Here is an 18,933-nt window from a genome sequence, read left to right as displayed (position 1 = left end):
GTCTTTTCTAAGACACTAAATAACATTTGGTGAATATAGGAAAGAACGGTAAAGAAATGTTGAGATTTAATACCTGGAAGAAAGGAGCTATTTAAATTCTTTTTTCCCCCAACTAGAGCAATAACAGATTTAGACCGAATTTTCCTCGTCTCTTAACTGGGCTTTCTCTCTCTCTCTTTTTTTAAATTTTATTTTTAGGAAGGCCAGCTCCAATTCGAATAAAGGAGATAAAAACATGGATACTGAAACACATGATTCAGTATCTCCGATTGCTGTCTGTGTATGTTTTAGGGAACAATAAAATAGCTGCAGGATTATTAATTCCACAAATGCTGAATACAGAGAGTAATCATTTAGCTATTCCAGATAAAAGGAATAAGCCCTGAATACAATCATCGGTCATCGGCCCTTGGTCTTACTATGGTCCTTATTGCTTTAGGGGGCTGGCTCTTCAATGCACGTTGGGAGTGCCCAGAAGAGGCTCAGCTGCCTTCAGAGGATGAGGCGACCGTCACTGTCATGGATTAGTGCTAGGAAGCCGCTACTAGGCCTCTGCCAAGAACATCAACTCATCCGCAATGCGCCTGCCCAGACCGCAGCAGCCTAGCTCTGCACACCCCACAACAGCCAAAAACAACTGTAAGTGAAAATTCGAATCTGCTGCAGAAATCTAATCCACCGTACTCCGAAGGATTTACTCAACACAGCTGCCTCGCCAGACTACAAATCCCAGCATTCAGGCCTCCCATGGAGCCAATGAGGAAGCTACAAGTTCCTTCAGCCAATCATATCTTGACCCAGTGTAACATGCGGACTGAATTCTGGGATTTGTGGTTTTCACGTGGCAACTTGCACCATCGTGGTTAAGGCAATGCAGGCCACGCGTCCGATTCAGAACGAAAGCTCCTTCTAATAACTCTTCTGTTCGCCCCGAGTCTAACCTGTTAATTAACTTTACTCCTAGGCCTTATGCGCCTTAAAAATCGTAAGCTTTTTCTCTTACTGTCGTACAGGAAAAACAAGTTATTTTCGGATGAAGGTCTCCTCCTCCCACTGGCCCCCAATCCTTTAACCGCCGCTTTCAAGTCTCGCGAGAACAGCCCCTTTTGGCCGTTGTCATGCCTCCTGAAGGGCGGGTACGCGAAGATTGACACAGGCTTCAGCCAACAGGATTGTCCTTTACCTAGCGTCTCCACAGCGTGCGTGGGGAGACTTCCTTGAACCCTGACCTCAGCTTTCCGTAGCGTCCCGCGTCTGCCGCGCCCTCCCGCGGAGCGAAGGAGGCGGGTTTTGGCCTCTTGCCTTAGGGAGCGAGTGCGGAGGGAGTGGGAGTGGGACTGCCCCGAGTGGAAGTGGCTGCCTCTCCAGAGAGAGCCTGCTGTACTCCTCGCTGCTCATGAACTCGTTTTCCGGCGAGCAGCGCCGTCGTTAGGCCGGCCCCGTAGCCTCTGCTTCCCCCGGGACAGGCCCACGCCTCGCCGGGGAGGGGGCAGCCCGTCCAGGCGCCTCCCTTGTCAGCGTCTGCGTCGCGCTGCGACCCTGGAAGCGGGAGCCGCGGCGAGCGAGAGGAGGAGCCCCAGCGGCGGCGGCGGCGGCGGGCAGCAGCACGAGCAGCGCCGGCGGGCGGGATCGAGGCCGGCAACATGGCGAGCGCCTCGTACCACATTTCCAATTTGCTGGAAAAAATGACATCCAGCGACAAGGACTTCAGGTGAGGCCGAAATCCGACCCTCAGCTCCCCTCGGGGTCCCCCATCCGCGGCCCTGGCCCTCACACAGGCCTTGCCCCACCCCTTTGGCCTTAACTGGTTGCTCGGCTTTGCGGAGGTCTCCAGGCCACCCTCCGCTCCCCGATCCCGGCAGGTCCCTTTCCTCGCCCACCTTCTAACCCCCTTCCCCCATTCTTTCCTCTAGGCCGTTGCCCGTCTCTGGTCCTAGGCCTCTTCTGCGTCCCCTACCGCATGCTCTGCCCTCCCAGGACGTGACTTTCGCGTCCCAGGTAGCGTGAAGGAGCGAGATCACGCACCATTGTGAGCAAGGGAGTCGCTCTACGCTTGGAGACCCGGAGGCCAGGCCTACCCGCCGGCCTGCCCGAGGCGCTAGGCCGCCCTGCTCCCGGGGCCAGAGCTGCTGCTGCTGCCCACTCGGGGTCCCAGCTGCCGCCTCCTTTCTCGCAGATGTGAGCGGGCCTAGGTGCATTCAGCTCGAACGATTTGCTTTCTTTTCCAGCCCTTCGGGGATTGGGCTATAAACTTTCTTTGGATTATCCCTTTCGTCAAGGTGGGAAGAAGGTGGAGGGGGAGCCAGGAGGGTGGAAACTTGACTCGTAGGGTTTTCCCGCCAGCATTTCTTGTCATTTTCCCTCGTCAGGCAAAAACCCAAGCAGGATCTCGGGGTTTCAGTCTCATTTCCTTAGATCCAAAATTACTGCCAGAAAGGTGAATTACTGAACCTGAAACAAAAAGGTGCAACAAGCAAATGGGTCTTATTGAAAGGAGTTTTCTAATATGGGGATGGTGAATGTGAAGGTTTGTTATAAAGTTCTGTTCCAGGAGACTTGTACGGTTGGTTCCAAACCTTGGTCACATGCATATTGAAGAATTGTTATATTTTCACGGGTAATCTTGGTTTCTCTCCCTCTTTTTTTTTTTGCACTACAGAAATTGTTACATTCTTTCCTTCCCGCCTTCTATCCCATCACAAAATCAATCAACTCCCGATCTAATTAGCTTTTTATAGCTTGGATACTTGTTTTGTTCTCTAGTGGTTTTATTTTCTGTGCATTTTAAAGGGAAGAAAAAATAGTCTTCAATTTAAATTGTGGCTGACGGGCTTATTTGTTTTTTTTGTATGAACGGTAGGTTTTAACACCTGAAAACACGCCCAAACCTTATGTACTGGGGAAATAATTTTTGATTTGTGAAAGGAGAACCAAGAAAAATGTAATAATCTGTTCCTAATTAAGTTAATATGCTGGCATATTAAAATAGCCAATGACATTTTGGTTCTGTGACTTCATAGCCAGAAATGATTCTCAAAAAGTTTTGCTATCTAGGGAGTTTTTAAGTATTGTATTCAAAAGTTTTAAAATTAGTTTGCTAATAATAAAGGTTCGAGTGTTCGTTTTTGGAAGAGACGTGTTTATTTTGGGCATTAATATTTTTAGATTTGTGAGTTCTAGGGTCAAAATCAGGATTAAAATAAATAAAAGGTTTTGTTTGTTTTTTAAAGGATTAGAATGCTGTTTACTTCCCTTTGGAGCTTTGCTTGCTCCCAATGCAAGCCATTAAAATTTAAATAAACATTTGAATGGAACATACATAAAAAACTTTAAGTAGGTAGAATGTGTGGTGTGATTTTTACCCCCTCCCATTTCTGTCAGTTTGGCTCATTCTGTAAAAGTACTGACTTTCATTCTGATTGTGTTCAGTTTTAGTCTAAAGATAGGACTTTCCCTATAATAGTACAGTTTTGTTCCACTAGTCAGACTTGTGTGTGGATAATATGTTTAGAATAAAGAAGTCAAGTCATGTGATAATACTGCATATGTGATTATTGACTGAAGCTTTCTTTCTTACATTTCCTCTAAAGGAAAGGTAATACGTACATGCCTGAGGAGTTTTTTGTTTTTGTTTTTTCTAATTATATGGAAGAGTAATGCTCTGATGTTAAGATATACTAGTGTTGAACTTGATAAGGATTATCTACCAATTTGGGCTTGAATAAGTTAAAACATTGCTTGGAGGATTACTCCTAAAAATGTGATACTGATAATATTTTTAATAGTTGGTGAATATTATAGAAGATATGCCTAAGAACAGTAAATGACTTCCAGTAATTTGTCATTAAGATATTTTTAACAACTAAGTTTTTAAGACTTAATACGCTCAGACCATTCAGTAATAGACAAGTCTTGGGAACCAAAGCACTATATATATTAGATTACTGACACTTAAGAGATTAATTAAAATAACGTTTGCGGTCAAGTGTTTTGAAGATTTTTCCGTATTTGAGTACATGTGTTCTATTTTTAAATGATGCTTTCTAATTTCTCACTAGAAATTTATTTACTTGTTTATTTTGCTGTAAATATCATAGTTATTGTTACATGTTTTAAAATACCTAGTGCTAGAAGGATCTTGAGGACAAGATTAACATTATAGAAAATCTAACATGTGCAGACCACTCTACCTTGTGCTAAGGGGAGAAGAAGATATTACATCCAAAAGGAAGAAAAAACCATTTTTCTCATGGTGGAATCCAAAGGGAATATGACCTACCAGTTACAAATATGGGTTCTAGTCCTGTAGGATTCTTTGCTGTGTACTATCTGATATCTTGGCCAGGCTACTTAGTTTGGGATTAAATTCACTTTTGAGAGACTTGTACATGGGTAATTACAAAAGGTCCCTTATAGGCCCAAATTTTCAGGTCTCTGAATAAATAGTTTTTTTAATGTAAAGAAGGTAAAGAAATGGATGCAGACTTCAAAATTTTGGAATGTCAACGTTTTTAAAGATTTTTTTTTTTGGTAGGACTTAAATTATAGGTGCAATTTATTGGGGGGAAAAAACCCTAGTGTCCTTTTTTCTTTCATGTTTTAGTGTTCTTCGAAGGTAGGATACTATGGTTTAGTGGCAGTAAGTAGTGATTCTGTAGATAACAGAATGAAAATTTTAATGTGTATAAACAAAGTGAATGCTGCACCTATAAATATTAATACTGAATATTCAGTAGGTTGAGGTAACTAATAAGGTTCTGCTTTTATTTTCATATGCTTCATCACCAGCTTTTATTTTCATATGCTTCATTACCAGCTGAATTCCAGTATTCCAAGGAATCAAGAGCTAAAAAAATTTTTTTACCGTTCTTTTATTTCTCTGTACATAATTGTTAATGCTTACTGTGGACTTTATACACTTGATCCTTACAACTTTAGTAAAGTGGATACTAGTAGCAATCTCTGTTTCAGCTGAGGAAACTTCAATCTGGTGATGCTGAGTGCTTGCCCAAGGCCAGTTAAACAGTAGTAGATCAGGGATTTCCAGATACCCCCAGAGCATGAACTCTAAATTACCATATTCTACTTCTGCAAGATTTTGACTAGGGGACATTAAGAGTAAGACCTTAAATTTCAGTTCCCTCTAAGTTAGGCTTAGGGAGTATTTTGTGCTAGAAGATTAAATAATTCCCTGAGAGGGACGACAAAAAGTTGAAGACAGTGCTTGCCTTCAGTATTCTCTGCATGCTTGTTGAGTGGTTAAGGCATTTGTAAAAACATAAATAACCCAGGGCAGTATATAGTGTTCAGGCTTAAGTGGCAGAGAAGATGAAAGCAAGGAGATTCATTCATGTTCAAGGAGTGATCTGAGCTAGGTCTTGAAGTTCTAGGTAGGTGTGAAAGCACACAATACAAACAGCACTCTTGGGGTGGGGATAGGAACGGGTAGGGACCTTGTCTTACTGAACTGGATTCTCCACTTTATTTAGTGCCTTGGCCATGTGAGTTCTCAATAGATAACTTGTTTTAGTTGAATTTGATTTTAATTCCAGAGTAAAAAAAGCATGTAAGGATTGGGGAAGTTTAAGAAGTCATTGTAAAATCTACCAATCTATTATTTTTAAATACCATTTGATACAATCTTAAAATAATTCACTGCATTGTAGAATTTCCTAGCTTGATTATGGTTTATGTCACCAAATATATTTATGTGTTTTGCCTATTGGAAGGCATATGCCCTTGGAAACTGTTTAAAATGCTAATAAAAATCTTGGGCCTGTTACAGAATCATCAGTTTTCAGAGTTGGAAGGGAGCTTAGAGATCCCATAACATAGCTGAAAGTACTGTGTGGGCATTTACAATAATGTAACAGGAAAGACTACATTATCTGGACTGCTTGTGCTTGAAGAAAAGTAAGTTTAATCCGAAGAAATAGATTTGCAGAGATTAAGAAGGTGATTTCTGAGCATTTTCTAAGTTCTTTGTACATTGATGGCATTAAGTTACACGATTTCACTTGTGATTTGGTGGGGAGGGATACAGGTATAGTACTGCTAACGCTTATTATCAGCAATGATTAGGGCTCACTACTGAAAAAGAGGAGAAAGGGACCTCATTGAGGAAACTGAAGAAGAAAGATGACTAATAATTAGTTTTATTTACGAGAACGATATTAAGACTGTCCCAAGTTAATTCATAACTCTAAGAGAATAAATGAGAAAAAATGAGAACAGCAGTGTGGTGTGTACAAGATATATGAAAGATAATTGGTTCACTGGGTGATGCAGTTGGCCCATAGCATTTAGATTTGTTGGAAACAAGGGTAAAATAGTGTTTATATAATAAGGGAAGGGTTTTGGAAACCACTCATTGTGCAGTACAAAGGATCTATTTCTACCATTATTTTTTTTTTTAACATCTTGATTGGAGTATGATTGCTTTACAATGGTGTGTTAGTTTCTGCTTTACAACAAAATGAATCAGTTATATATATACATAAGTTCCCATATCTCTTCCCTCTTGCGTCTCCCTCCCTCCCACCCTCCCTATCCCACCCCTCCAGGTGGTCACAAAGCACGCAGCTGATCTCCCTGTGCTATGCGGCTGCTTCCCACTAGCTATCTACCTTACGTTTGGTAGTGTATATATGTCCATGCCTCTCCCTCGCTTTGTCACAGCTTACCCTTCGCCCTCCCCATATCCTCAAGTCCATTCTTTAGTAAGTCTGTGTCTTTATTCCTGTCCTACCCCTAGGTTCTTCATGACATTTTTTTTTCTTAAATTCCATATATATGTGTTAGCATACGGTATTTGTGTGTCTCTCTCTTTCTGACTTACTTCACTCTGTATGACAGACTCTAGGTCTATCCACCTCATTACAAATAGTTCAGTTTCGTTTCTTTTTATGGCTGAGTAATATTCCATTGTATATATGTGCCACATCTTCTTTATCCGTTCATCTGATGATGGACACTTAGGTTGTTTCCATCTCCGGGCTATTGTAAATAGAGCTGCAGTGAACATTTTGGTACATGACTCTTTTTGAATTATGTTTTTCTCAGGGTATATGCCCAGGAGTGGGATTGCTGGGTCATATGGGAGTTCTATTTGTAGTTTTTTAAGGAACCTCCATACTGTTCTCCACAGTGACTGTATCAATTTACATTCCCACCAACAGTGCAAGAGGGTTCCCTTTTCTCCACACCCTCTCCAGCATTTATTGTTTCTAGATTTTTTGATGATGGCCATTCTGACTGGTGTGAGATGATATCTCATTGTAGTTTTGATTTACATTTCTCTAATGATTAGTGATGTTGAACATTCTTTCATGTGTTTGTTGGCAGTCTGTATATCTTCTTTGGAGAAATGTCTATTTAGGTCTGCCCATTTTTGGATTGGGTTGTTTGTTTTTTTGTTATTAAGCTGCATGAGCTGCTTATAAATTTTGGAGATTAATCCTTTGTCAGTTGCTTCATTTGCAAATATTTTCTCCCATTCTGAGGGTTGTCTTTTGGTCTTGTTTATGGTTTCCTTTGCTGTGCAAAAGCTTTGAAGTTTCATTAGGTCCCATTTGTTTATTTTTGTTTTTATTTCCATTTCTCTAGGAGATGGGTCAAAAAGGATCTTGCTGTGATTTATGTCATAGAGTGTCCTGACTATATTTTCCTATAAGAGTTTGATAGTTTCTGGCCTTACATTTAGGTCTTTACTCCATTTTGAGCTTATTTTTGTGTATGGTGTTAGGGAGTGATCAAATCTCATACTTTTATGTGTACCTGTCCAGTTTTCCCAGCACCACTTATTGAAGAGGCTGTCCTTTCTCCACTGTACATTCCTGCCTCCTTTATCAAAGATAAGGTGACCATATGTGCGTGGGTTTATCTCTGGGCTTTCTATCCTGTTCCATTGATCTGTATTTCTGTTTTTGTGCCAGAACCATACTGTCTTGGTTACTGTAGCTTTGTAGTATAGTCTGAAGTCAGAGAGCCTGATTCCTCCAGCTCCGTTTTTCATTCTCAAGATTGCTTTGGCTATTCGGGGTCTTTTGTGTTTCCATACAAATTGTGAAATTTTTTGTTCTAGTTCTGTGAAAAATGCCAGTGGTAGTTTGATAGGGATTGCATTGAATCTGTAGATTGCTTTGGGTAGTAGAGTCATTTTCACAATGTTGATTCTTCCAATCCAAGAACATGGTATATCTCTCCATCTATTTGTATCATCTTTAATTTCTTTCATCAGTGTCTTATAATTTTCTGCATACAGGTCTTTTGTCTCCTTAGGTAGGTTTATTCCTAGATATTTTATTCTTTTTATTGCAGTGGTAAATGGGAGTGTTTTCTTGATTTCACTTTCAGAGTTTTCATCCTTAGTGTATAGGAATGCCAGAGATTTCTGTGTATTAATTTTGTATCCTGCTACTTTGCCAAATTCATTGATTAGTTCTAGTAGTTTTCTGGTAGCATCTTTAGGATTCTCTATGTATAGTGTCATGTCATCTGCAAACAGTGACACCTTTACTTCTTTTCTGATTTGGATTCCTTTTATTTCCTTTTCTTCTTTGATTGCTGTGGCTAAAACTTCCAAGACTATGTTGAATAAGAGTGGTGAGAGTGGGCAATCTTGTCTTGTTCCTGATCTTAGTGGAAATGGTTTCAGTTTTTCACCATTGAGGATGATGTTGGCTGTGGGTTTGTCATATATGGCCTTTATTATGTTGAGGAAAGTTCCCTCTATGCCTACTTTCTGTAGGGTTTTTAATCATAAATCGGTGTTGAATTTTGTCGAAAGCTTTCTCTGCATCTGTTGAGATGATCATATGGTTTTTCTCCTTCAGTTTGTTAATATGGTGTATCACGTTGATTGATTTGCGTATATTGAAGAATCCTTGCATTCCTGGAATAAACCCCATTTGATCATGGTGTATGATCCGTTTAATGTGATGTTGGATTCTGTTTGCTAGTATTTTGTTGAGGATTTTTGCATCTGTGTTCATCGGTGATATTGGCCTGTAGTTTTCTTTGTTTGTGACATCCTTGTCTGGTTTTGGTATCAGGGTGATGGTGGCCATGTAGAATGAGTTTGGGAGTGTTCCTCCCTCTGCTATATTTTGGAGGAGTTTGAGAAGGATAGGTGTTAGCTCTTCTCTAAATGTTTGAAAGAATTCCCCTGTGAAGCCGTCTGGTCCTGGGCTTTTGTTTGTTGGAACATTTTTAATCACAGTTTCAATTTCAGTGCTTGTGATTGGTCTGTTCATATTTTCTATTTCTTCCTGGTTCAGTCTTGGCAGGTTGTGCATATCTAAGAATTTGTCCATTTCTTCCAGGTTGTCCATTTTATTGGCATAGAGCTGCTTGTAGTAATCTCTCATGATCTTTTGTATTTCTGTTGTTACTTCTCCTTTTTCATTTCTAATTCTGTTGATTTGAGTCTTCTCCCTTATTTTCTTGATGAGTCTGGCTAATGGTTTATCAATTTTGTTTATCTTCTCAAAGAACCAGCTTTTAGTTTTATTGATCTTTGCTATCGTTTTCTTCATTTCTTTTTCATTTATTTCTGATCTGACTTTTATGATTTCTTTCCTTCTGCTAACTTTGGGGTTTTTTTGTTCTTCTTTCTCCAATTGCTTTAGGTGCAAGGTTAGGTTGTTTATTCGAGATGTTTCCTGTTTCTTAAGGTAGGATTGTATTGCTATAAACTTCCCTCTTAGAACTGCTTTTGCTGCATCCCATAGATTTTGGGTCGTTGTGTCTCCATTGTCATTTGTTTCTAGGTATTTTTTTATTTGCTCTTTGATTTCTTCAGTGATCACTTTGTTATTAAGTAGTGTATTGTTTAGCCTCCGTGTGTTTGTATTTTTTACAGATCTTTTCTTGTAATTGATATCTAGTCTCATGGCGTTGTGGTCGGAAAAGATACTTGATACAATTTCAGTTTTCTTAAATATACCAAGGCTTGATTTGTGACCCAAGATATTATCTCTCCTGGAGAATGTTCCATGAGCACTAGAGAAAAATGTGTATTCTGTTGTTTTTGGATGGAATGTCCTATAAATATCAATTAAGTTCATCTTGTTCAATGTATTATTTAAAGCTTGTGTTTCCTTATTTATTTTCATTTTGGATGATCTGTCTATTGGTGAAAGTGGGGTGTTAAAGTCCCCTACTATGAATGTGTTACTGTCCATTTCCCCTTTTATGGCTGTTAGTATTTGCCTTATGTATTGAGGTGCTCCTATGTTGGGTGCATAAATATTTACAATTGTTATATCTTCTTCCTGGATCGATCCCTTGATCATTATGTAGTGTCCTTCTTTGTCTCTTCTAATAGTCTTTATTTTAAATTCTATTTTGTCTGATATGAGAATTGCTACTCCAGCTTTCTTTTGGTTTCCATTTGCATGAAATATCTTTTTCCATCCCCTTACTTTCAGTCTGTATGTGTCTCTAGGTCTGAAGTGGGTCTCTTGTAGACAGCAAATATATGGGTCTTGTTTTTGTATCCATTCAGCCAATCTGTGTCTTTTGGTGGGAGCATTTAGTCCATTTACATTTAAGGTAATTATTGATATGTATGTTCCTATTCCCATTTTCTTAATTGTTTTGGGCTCGTTATTGTAGGTCTTTTCCTTCTCTTGTGTTTCTTGTCTAGAGAAGTTCCTTTAGCAGTTGTTGTAGAGCTGGTTTGGTGGTGCTGAACTCTCTCAGCTTTTGCTTGTCTGTAAAGGTTTTAATTTCTCCATCAAATCTGAATGAGATCCTTGCTGCGTAGAATAATTTTAGTTGCAGGTTTTTCTCCTTCATCACTTTAAATATGTCCTGCCAGTCCCTTCTGGCTTGCAGAGTTTCTGCTGAAAGATCAGCTGTTAACCTTATGGGGATTCCTTTGTGTGTATTTTTCCCTTGCTGCTTTTAATATGTTTTCTTTGTATTTAATTTTTGACAGTTTGATTAATATGTGTCTTGGCTTATTTCTCCTTGGATTTATCCTGTATGGGACTTTCTGTGCTTCCTGGACTTGATTAACTATTTCCTTTCCCATATTAGGGAAGTTTTCAACTATAATCTCTTCAAATATTTTCTCAGTCCCTTTCTTTTTCTCTTCTTCTTCTGGAACCCCTATAATTCGAATGATGGTGCGTTTAATGTTGTCCCAGAGGTCTCTGAGACTGTCCTCAGTTCTTTTCATTCTTTTTTCTTTATTCTGCTCTGCAGTAGTTATTTCCACTATTTTATCTTCCAGGTCACTTATCCATTCTTCTGCTTCAGTTATTCTGCTATTGATCCCATCTAGAGTATTTTTCATTTCATTTATTGTGTTGTTCATCGTTGTTTGTTTCATCTTTAGTTCTTCTAGGTCCTTATTAAATGTTTTTTGCATTTTGTCTATTCTATTTCCAAGATTTTGGATCATCTTTACTATCATTATTCTGAATTCTTTTTCAGGTAGACTGCCTATTTCCTCTTCATTTGTTAGGTCTGGCGGGTTTTTATCTTGCTCCTTCATCTGCTGTGTGTTTTTCTGTGTTCTCATTTTGCTTATCTTACTGTGTTTGGGGTCTCCTTTTTGCAGGCTGCAGGTTCGTAGTTCCCGTTGTTTTTGGTGTCTGTCCCCAGTGGCTAAGGTTGGTTCAGTGGGTTGTGTAGGCTTCCTGGTGCAGGAGTTAGTGCCTGTGTTCTGGTGGATGAAGCTGGATCTTGTCCTTCTGGTGGGCAGGTCCACCTCTGGTGGTGTGTTTTGGGGTGTCTGTGCACTTATTGTGATTTTAGCCAGCCTCTCTGCTAATGGGTGGGGTTGTGTTCCTGTCTTGCTAGTTGTTTGGCATAGGATGTCCAGCACTGTAGCTTGCTGGTCGTTGAGTGAAGCTGCGTGCTGGTTTTGAGATGGAGATCTCTGGGCGATTTTTGCCGTTTGATATTATGTGGAGCTGGGAGGTCTCTTGTGGACCAGTGTCCTGAAGTTGGCTCTCCCACCTCAGAGGCACAGCATTGACTCCTGACTGCAGCACCAAGAGCCTTTCATCCACACGGCTCAGAATAAAAGGGAGAAAAAGTAGAAAGAAAGAATTAGAAGAAAGAAAGAAAGAAAGGAAGGAGGGAGGGAGGGAGGGAGGAGGGAAGGAAGGAAAAAAAGAAAGAAGGAAGATAAAGTAATATAAAATAAAGTAAGATAAAATATGAAGTTATTAAAATGAAAAAACAAAACAAAAAAGGACGGATAGAGCCCTAGGACAAATGGTGGAAGCAAAGCTATACAGACAAAATCTCACATAGAAGCATACACATACACACTCACAAAAAGAGGGAAAGGGGAAAAAAATAATAAATCTTGCTCTCAAAGTCCACCTCCTCAATTGGTGATGATTCGTTGTCTAAAGGAGGGAAGGAAGGAAAGAAAGAACGAAGATAAAGTAAAATAAAATAGTTATTAAAATAAAAAGTAATTATTAAGAAAAAAATTTTTCAAAAAACAAAATACGGACGGATAGAACCCTAGGACAAATGGTGGAATCAAAGCTATACAGACAAAATCTCACATAGAAGCATACACATACACACTCACAAAAAAAAGAAAAGGGGAAAAAAATCATAAATCTTCCTCTCAAAGTCCACCTCCTTAATTTGGTATGATTCGTTGTCTATTCATGTATTCCACAGATGCAGGGTACATCAAATTGATTGTGGAGGTTTAATCCGCTGCTTCTGAGGCTGCTAGGAGAGATTTCCCTTTCTCTTCTTTGTTCTCACAGCTCCCAGGGGCTCAGCTTTGGATTTGGCCCCGCCTCTGTGTGTAGGTCGCCGGAGGGCCTCTGTTTTTCCGCTCAGAGAGGATGGGGTTAAAGGAGCAGCTGATTCCAGGGCTCTGGCTACTCAGGCGGGGGGGGGGCGGGGGGCATGGAGTGTGGGGGGAGCCTGCGGCAGCAGAGGCCAGCGTGACGTTGCACCAGCCTGAGGCATGCCGTGCGTTCTCCCGGGGGAGTGTCCCTGAATCCCGGGACCCTGCACAGGCGGGCTGCACAGGCTCCCTGGAAGGGGGTGTGGATAGTGACCTGTGCTCGCACACAGGCTTTTTGGTGGCGGCAGCAGCAGCCTTAGCGTCTCATGCCCGTCTCTGGGGTCCATGCTTTTAGCCGCGGCTCGCGCCGTCTCTGGAGCTCCTTTAAGCAGCGCTCTTAATCCCCTCTCCTCGTGCACCAGGAAACAAAGAGGTAAGAAAAAGTCTCTTGCCTCTTTGGCAGGTACAGACTTTTCCCCGGACTCCCTCCCGGCCAGCCGTGGCGCACTAACCCCCTGCAGGATGTGTTCACGCCGCCAACCCCAGCCGTCTCCTGCGCTCCGACCGAAGCCCGAGTCTTAGCTCGCAGCCCCGCCCGCCCCGGCGGGGGAGCAGACAAGCCTCTCGGGCTGGTGAGTGCCGGTCGGCACCGATCCTCTGTGCGGGAATCTCTCCGCTTTGTCCCCCGCACCCCTGTTGCTGTGCTCTCCTCCGCGGCTCCGAAGCTTTCCCACTGTGCCACCCGCAGTCCCTGCCCGTGAAGGGGCTTCCTAGTGTGTGGAAACCTTTCCTCCTTCACAGCTCCCTCCCACTGGTGCAGGTCCTGTCCCTATCCTTTTGTCTCTGTTTATTCTTTTTTCTTTTGCCCTACCCAGGTATGTGGGGGTTTCTTGCCTTTTGGGAAGTCTGAGGTCTTCTGCCAGTGTTCAGTAGGTGTTCTGTAGGAGTTGTTCCATGTGTAGATGTATTTCTGGTGTATCTGTGGGGAGGAAGGTGATCTCCCCGACTTACTCTTCCGCCATCTTCGCTCATTTTACCATTATTTTTGCTTCTCTAATTGGATTTACTAAAGATGAATAAGTTCTGTCCTCAGTGAACTTTCAGTCGCCAAGTGTGTGTGTTGCAGTCTGACTGTCTTGCTCATAAGTTTTTGCAGAGCCTGGCACAGTTTCTAATGATGGTACCCCCCAAATACTTGAATAAATCAATGAGATGGCACTGCCTGTAGGTTAATCCACCTGGGACTCCCATAAAAGTCTGAAAGTTAACATCTTAACTTCCTCCTCTCCCACCTTAAACCTTTTTTATTCTTATTTTGTTGTGTTATATTACCATCCACCAAATGTCCCAGTTGGAAAGCTTGATGTCACCCTTTCCGCTTTACCTTAGTTCCCTGGTGAGTATTTCTCAAATTAGTCTCTCTCAGGCCTCTTTTTAATCCAATCTTTTGGTAATTCTTCCATTAGAATTTTCTTTGTAAATATCACAGCTGATCGTTGCCTTTTGCACTAATTCCCATAGACTACGAGATAAACTCTAAACTTAGAGGTTGCCCTCCTAGGCTTACTGAAATTACTCTCCCTCAAATCCCTCACAATCTCCAGGTAACTAATTTAGTGGGTGTTTTCTTTGCTCTTCTATTTGATATGTAATGTAAGCACTGTTTACCACATTTTCTTCTTGATATTCTCTTATATGTATAGATGTCCCTCACAGGTTTGGTTTCTTACCATGTAGTGAGGGAGAACACATACTATGGGATATCTCAGTAAGAGGGTGTTAGGACCTATTTGGGTAATTTTTGGAAGGAAGCAGAGGTTTGCTTTAGATAGGATGTTGTCAGAAAGGGGCAATTCTTTTTATTTTTTTTTATTATTACTTTTTATACAGCAGATTCTTATTAGTCATCAGTTTTATACACATCAGTGTATACATGTCAATCCCAATCGCCCAGTTTAGTACACCACCATCCCCACCCCGCCGGGCTTTCCCCCCCTTGGTGTCCATATGTTTGTGCTCTACATCTGTGTCTCAACTTCTGCCCTGCAAACCGGTTCATCTGTACCATTTTTCTAGGTTCCAGGTACATGCGTTAATATATGATATTTGTTTTTCTCTTTCTGACTTACTTCACTCTGTATGACAGTCTCTAGGTCCATCCATTTCACAACAAATGACTCAATTTCGTTCCTTTTTATGGCTGAGTAATATTCCATTGTATATATGTACCACATCTTTTTTATCCATTCATCTGTCGATGGGCATTTAGGTTGCTTCCATGACCTGGCTATTGTAAATAGCGCTGCAGTGAACATTGGGGTGCGAGTGTCTTTTTGAATTATGGTTTTCTCTGGGTATATGCCCACTAGTGAGATTGCTGGATCATATGGTAATTCTATTTTTAGTTTTTTAAAGAACCTCCATACTGTTCTCCATAGTGGCTGTATCAATTTACATTCCCACCAACAGTGCAAGAGGGTTCCCTTTTCTCCACACCCTCTCCAGCATTTATTGTTTATAGATTTTGAAATGATGGCCATTCTTACTGGTGTGAGGTGATACCTCATTGTAGTTTTGATTTGCATTTCTCTAATAATTAGTGATGTTGAGCAGCTAGCTTTCCATGTGCTTCTTGGCCATCTGTATGTCTTCTTTGGAGAAATGTCTATTTAGGTCTTCTGCCCATTTTTGGATTGGGTTGTTTGTTTCTTTAATATTGAGCTGCATGAGCTGCTTATAAATTTTGGAGATTAATCCTTTGTCAGTTGCTTCATTTGCAAATATTTTCTCCCATTCTAAGGGTTGTCTTTTTGTCTTGTTTATGGTTTTCTTTGCTGTGCAAAAGCTTTGAAGTTTCATTTAGGTCCCATTTGTTTATTTTTGTTTTCATTTCCATTACTTTAGGAGGTGGATCAAAAAAGATCTTGCTGTGATTTATGTCAGAGTGTTCTTCCTATGTTTTCCTCTAAGGGTTTTATAGTGTTTGGTCTTACATTGAGGTCTGGAATCCATTTTGAGTTTATTTTGTGTATGGTGTTAGGGAGTGTTCTAATTTCATTCATTTACATGTAGCTGTCCAGTTTTCCCAGCACTACTTATTGAAGAGACTGTCTTTTCTCCATTGTATATCCTTGCCTCCTTTGTCATACATTAGTTGACCATAGGTGTGTGGGTTTATATCTGGGCTTTCTATCTTGTTCCACTGATCTATGTTTCTCTTTTTGTGCCAGTATCATATTGTCTTGATTACTGTAGCTTTGTAATATAGTCTGAAGTCAGGGAGTCTGATTCCTCCAGGTCCGTTTTATTCCCTCAAGACTGCTTTGGCTATTTGGGGTCTTTTGTGTTTCCATACAAATTGTGAAATTTTTTGTTCTAGTTCTGTGAAAAATGCCAGTGGTAGTTTGATAGGGATTGCATTGAATCTGTAGATTGCTTTGGGTAGTAGAGTCATTTTCACAATGTTGATTCTTCCAATCCAAGAACATGGTATATCTCTCCATCTATTTGTATCATCTTTAATTTCTTTCATCGCTGTCTTATAGTTTTCTGCATACAGGTCTTTTGTCTCCTAGGTACGTTTATTCCTAGGTATTTTATTCTTTTTGTTGCAATGGTAAATGGGAGTGTTTGCTTAATTTCTCTTTCAGATTTTTCATCCTTAGTGTATAGGAATGCCAGAGATTTCTGTGCATTAATTTTGTATCCTGCAACTTTACCAAATTCATTGATTAGCTGTAGTAGTTTTCTGGTGGCAGTTTTAGGATTCTCTATAGTATCATGTCATCTGCAAACAGTGACAGTTTTACTTTTTCTTTTCCAATTTGTATTCCTTTTATTTCTTTTTCTTCTTTGATTGCCGTGGCTAGGACTTCCAAGACTATGTTGAATAATAGTGGTGAGAGTGGACATCCTTGTCTTGTTCCTGATCTTAGAGGAAATGCTTTCAGTTTTTCTCCATTGAGAATGTTTCCTGTGGGTTTGTTGTATATGGCTTTTGCTATGTTGAGGTACGTTCCCTCTATGCCCACTTTCTGGAGAGTTTTTATCATAAATGGGTGTTGAATTTTGTTAAAAGCTTTTTCTGCATCTTTTGAGATGATCATATGGTTTTTATTCTTCAAAATGTTAATATGGTGTATCACATTGATTGATTTGTGTATATTGAAGAATCCTTGCATCCCTGGTATAAATCCCACTTGATCATGGTATATGATCCTTTTAATGTGTTGTTGGATTCTGTTTGCTAGTGTTTTGTTGAGGATTTTGGCTTTTTTGTTTCGTTTTGTTTTTTGCAATGCGCGGGCCTCTCACTGTCGTGGCCTCTCCTGTTGCGGAGCACAGCCTCCGGATGCGCAGGCTCAGCGGCCATGGCTCACGGGCTCAGCCACTCTGCGGCATGTGGGATCTTCCCAGACCGGGGCACAACCCGTGTCCCTTGTATCGGCAAGCGGACTCTCAACCACTGCGCCACTAGAGAAGCCCTTGTTGAGGATTTTTGCATCTATATTCATCAGTGATATTGGTCTGTAATTTTCTTTTTTTGTGGTATCTTTGTCTGGTTTTGGTGTTAGGGTGATGGTGGCCTCATAGAATGAGTTTGGGAGTATTCCTTCCTCGGCAATTTTTTGGAGGAGTTTGAGAAGGATAGGTGTTAGCTCTTCTCTAAATGTTTGATAGAATTCCCCTGTGAAGCCATCTGGTCCTGGACTTTTGTTTGTTGGAAGACTTTTAATCACAGTTTCAATTTCATTACCTGTGATTGGTCTGTTCATATTCTCTATTTCTTCCTGGTTCAGTCTTGGAATGTTATACCTTTCTAAGAATTTGTCCATTTCTTCCAGGTTGTCCATTTTATTGGCATGGAGCTGCTTGTAGTAGTCTCTTAGGATGCTTTGTATTTCTGCGGTGTCTGTTGTAACTTCTCCTTTTTCATTTCTAATTTTATTGATTTGAGTCTTCTCCCTTATTTTCTTGATGAGTCTAGCTAATGGTTTATCAATTTTGTTTATATTCTCAAAGAACCAGCTTTTAGTTTTTTTGATCTTTGCTATTGTTTTCTTTGTATTTCATTTATTTCTGCTCTGATCTTTATGATTTCTTTCCTTCTGCTAACTTTTGGGTTTGTTTGTTCTTCTTTCCCTAGTTCCTTTAGGTGTAAGGTTAGATTTTTTATTTGAGATATTTCTTGTTTCTTGAGGTAGGCTTGTATAGCTATAAACTTCCCTCTTAGAACTCCTTTTGCTGCATCCCAGTTGGATTGTCGTGTTTTCATCGTCATTTGTCTCTAGGTATTTTTTGACTTCCTCTTTGATTTCTTCAGTGATCTCTTGGTTATTTAGTAATGTATTGTTTAGCCTCCATGTGTTTGTGTTTTTAATGTTTTTTTCCCTGTAGTTCATTTCTAATCTCATAGTGTTGTGGTCAGAAAAGATGCTTGATATGATTTCAATATTCTTAAATTTACTGAGGCTTGTTTTGTGACCCAAGATGTGATCTATCCTGGAGAATGTTCCGTGTGCACTTGAGAAGAAAGTGTAATCTGCTGTTTTTGGAGGGAATGACCTATAAATATCAATTAAATCCATCTTGTTCAACGTGTTATTTAAAGCTTGTATTTGCTTATTTATTTTCATTTTGGATGATCTGTCCATTGGTGTAAGTGAGGTGTTAAAGTCTCCCACTATTATTGTGTTACTGTCAATTTCCTCTTTTATAGCTGTTAGCAGTTGCCTTATGTATTGAGGTACTCCTGTGTTGGGTGCATATATATTTATAATTGTTATGTCTTCTTCTTGGATTGATCCCTTGATCATTATGTAGTGTCCTTCTTTGTCTCTTGTAACATCCTTTATTTTAAAGTCTATTTTTTCTGATGTGAGTATAGCTACTCCAGCTTTCTTTTGATTTCCATTTGCATGGAATGTCTTTTTCCATCCCCTCACTTTCAGTCTGTGTGTGTCCCTAGGTCTGAAGTGGGTCTCTTTTAGACAGCATATATATGGGTCTTGTTTTTGTATCCATTCAGCAAGCCTGTGTATTTTGGTTGGAGCATTTAATCCATTCACACTTAAGGTAATTATCAATATGTATGTTCCTATGACCATTTTCCTAATTGTTTTGGGTTTGTTTTTGTAGGTCCTTTTCTTCTCTTGTATTTC

The 18,933-nt window shown here is 40.2% G+C and overlaps 1 protein-coding gene across 2 annotated transcripts in view; it reads left to right on the top strand.

Moving 5' to 3' along the window:
- The first annotated feature begins 1,296 nt into the window (after nt 1-1,296).
- CAND1 (cullin associated and neddylation dissociated 1) overlaps nt 1,297-18,933 on the top strand; it is a 52,291-nt gene continuing 34,654 nt past the window's right edge. Inside the window, exons 1-2 of one of the 2 annotated variants that reach the window (XM_019918352.3) lie at nt 1,297-1,711; nt 1,914-1,998. Coding sequence is in view for 1 of the 2 variants with exons in the window: in XM_019918351.2 (XP_019773910.1) it covers nt 1,644-1,711 (68 nt within the window). In the remaining variant the exon portion in view is untranslated. The remainder of the gene's footprint in view (nt 1,712-1,913; nt 1,999-18,933) is intronic. The other variant, XM_019918351.2, reaches the window with a different exon arrangement.

The sequence above is a fragment of the Tursiops truncatus genome, chromosome 11 (genome assembly GCF_011762595.2).
Source record: "Tursiops truncatus isolate mTurTru1 chromosome 11, mTurTru1.mat.Y, whole genome shotgun sequence".
Classification (NCBI taxonomy): Eukaryota; Metazoa; Chordata; class Mammalia; order Artiodactyla; family Delphinidae; genus Tursiops; species Tursiops truncatus.
This window is presented reverse-complemented; position numbering and strand designations above follow the sequence as displayed.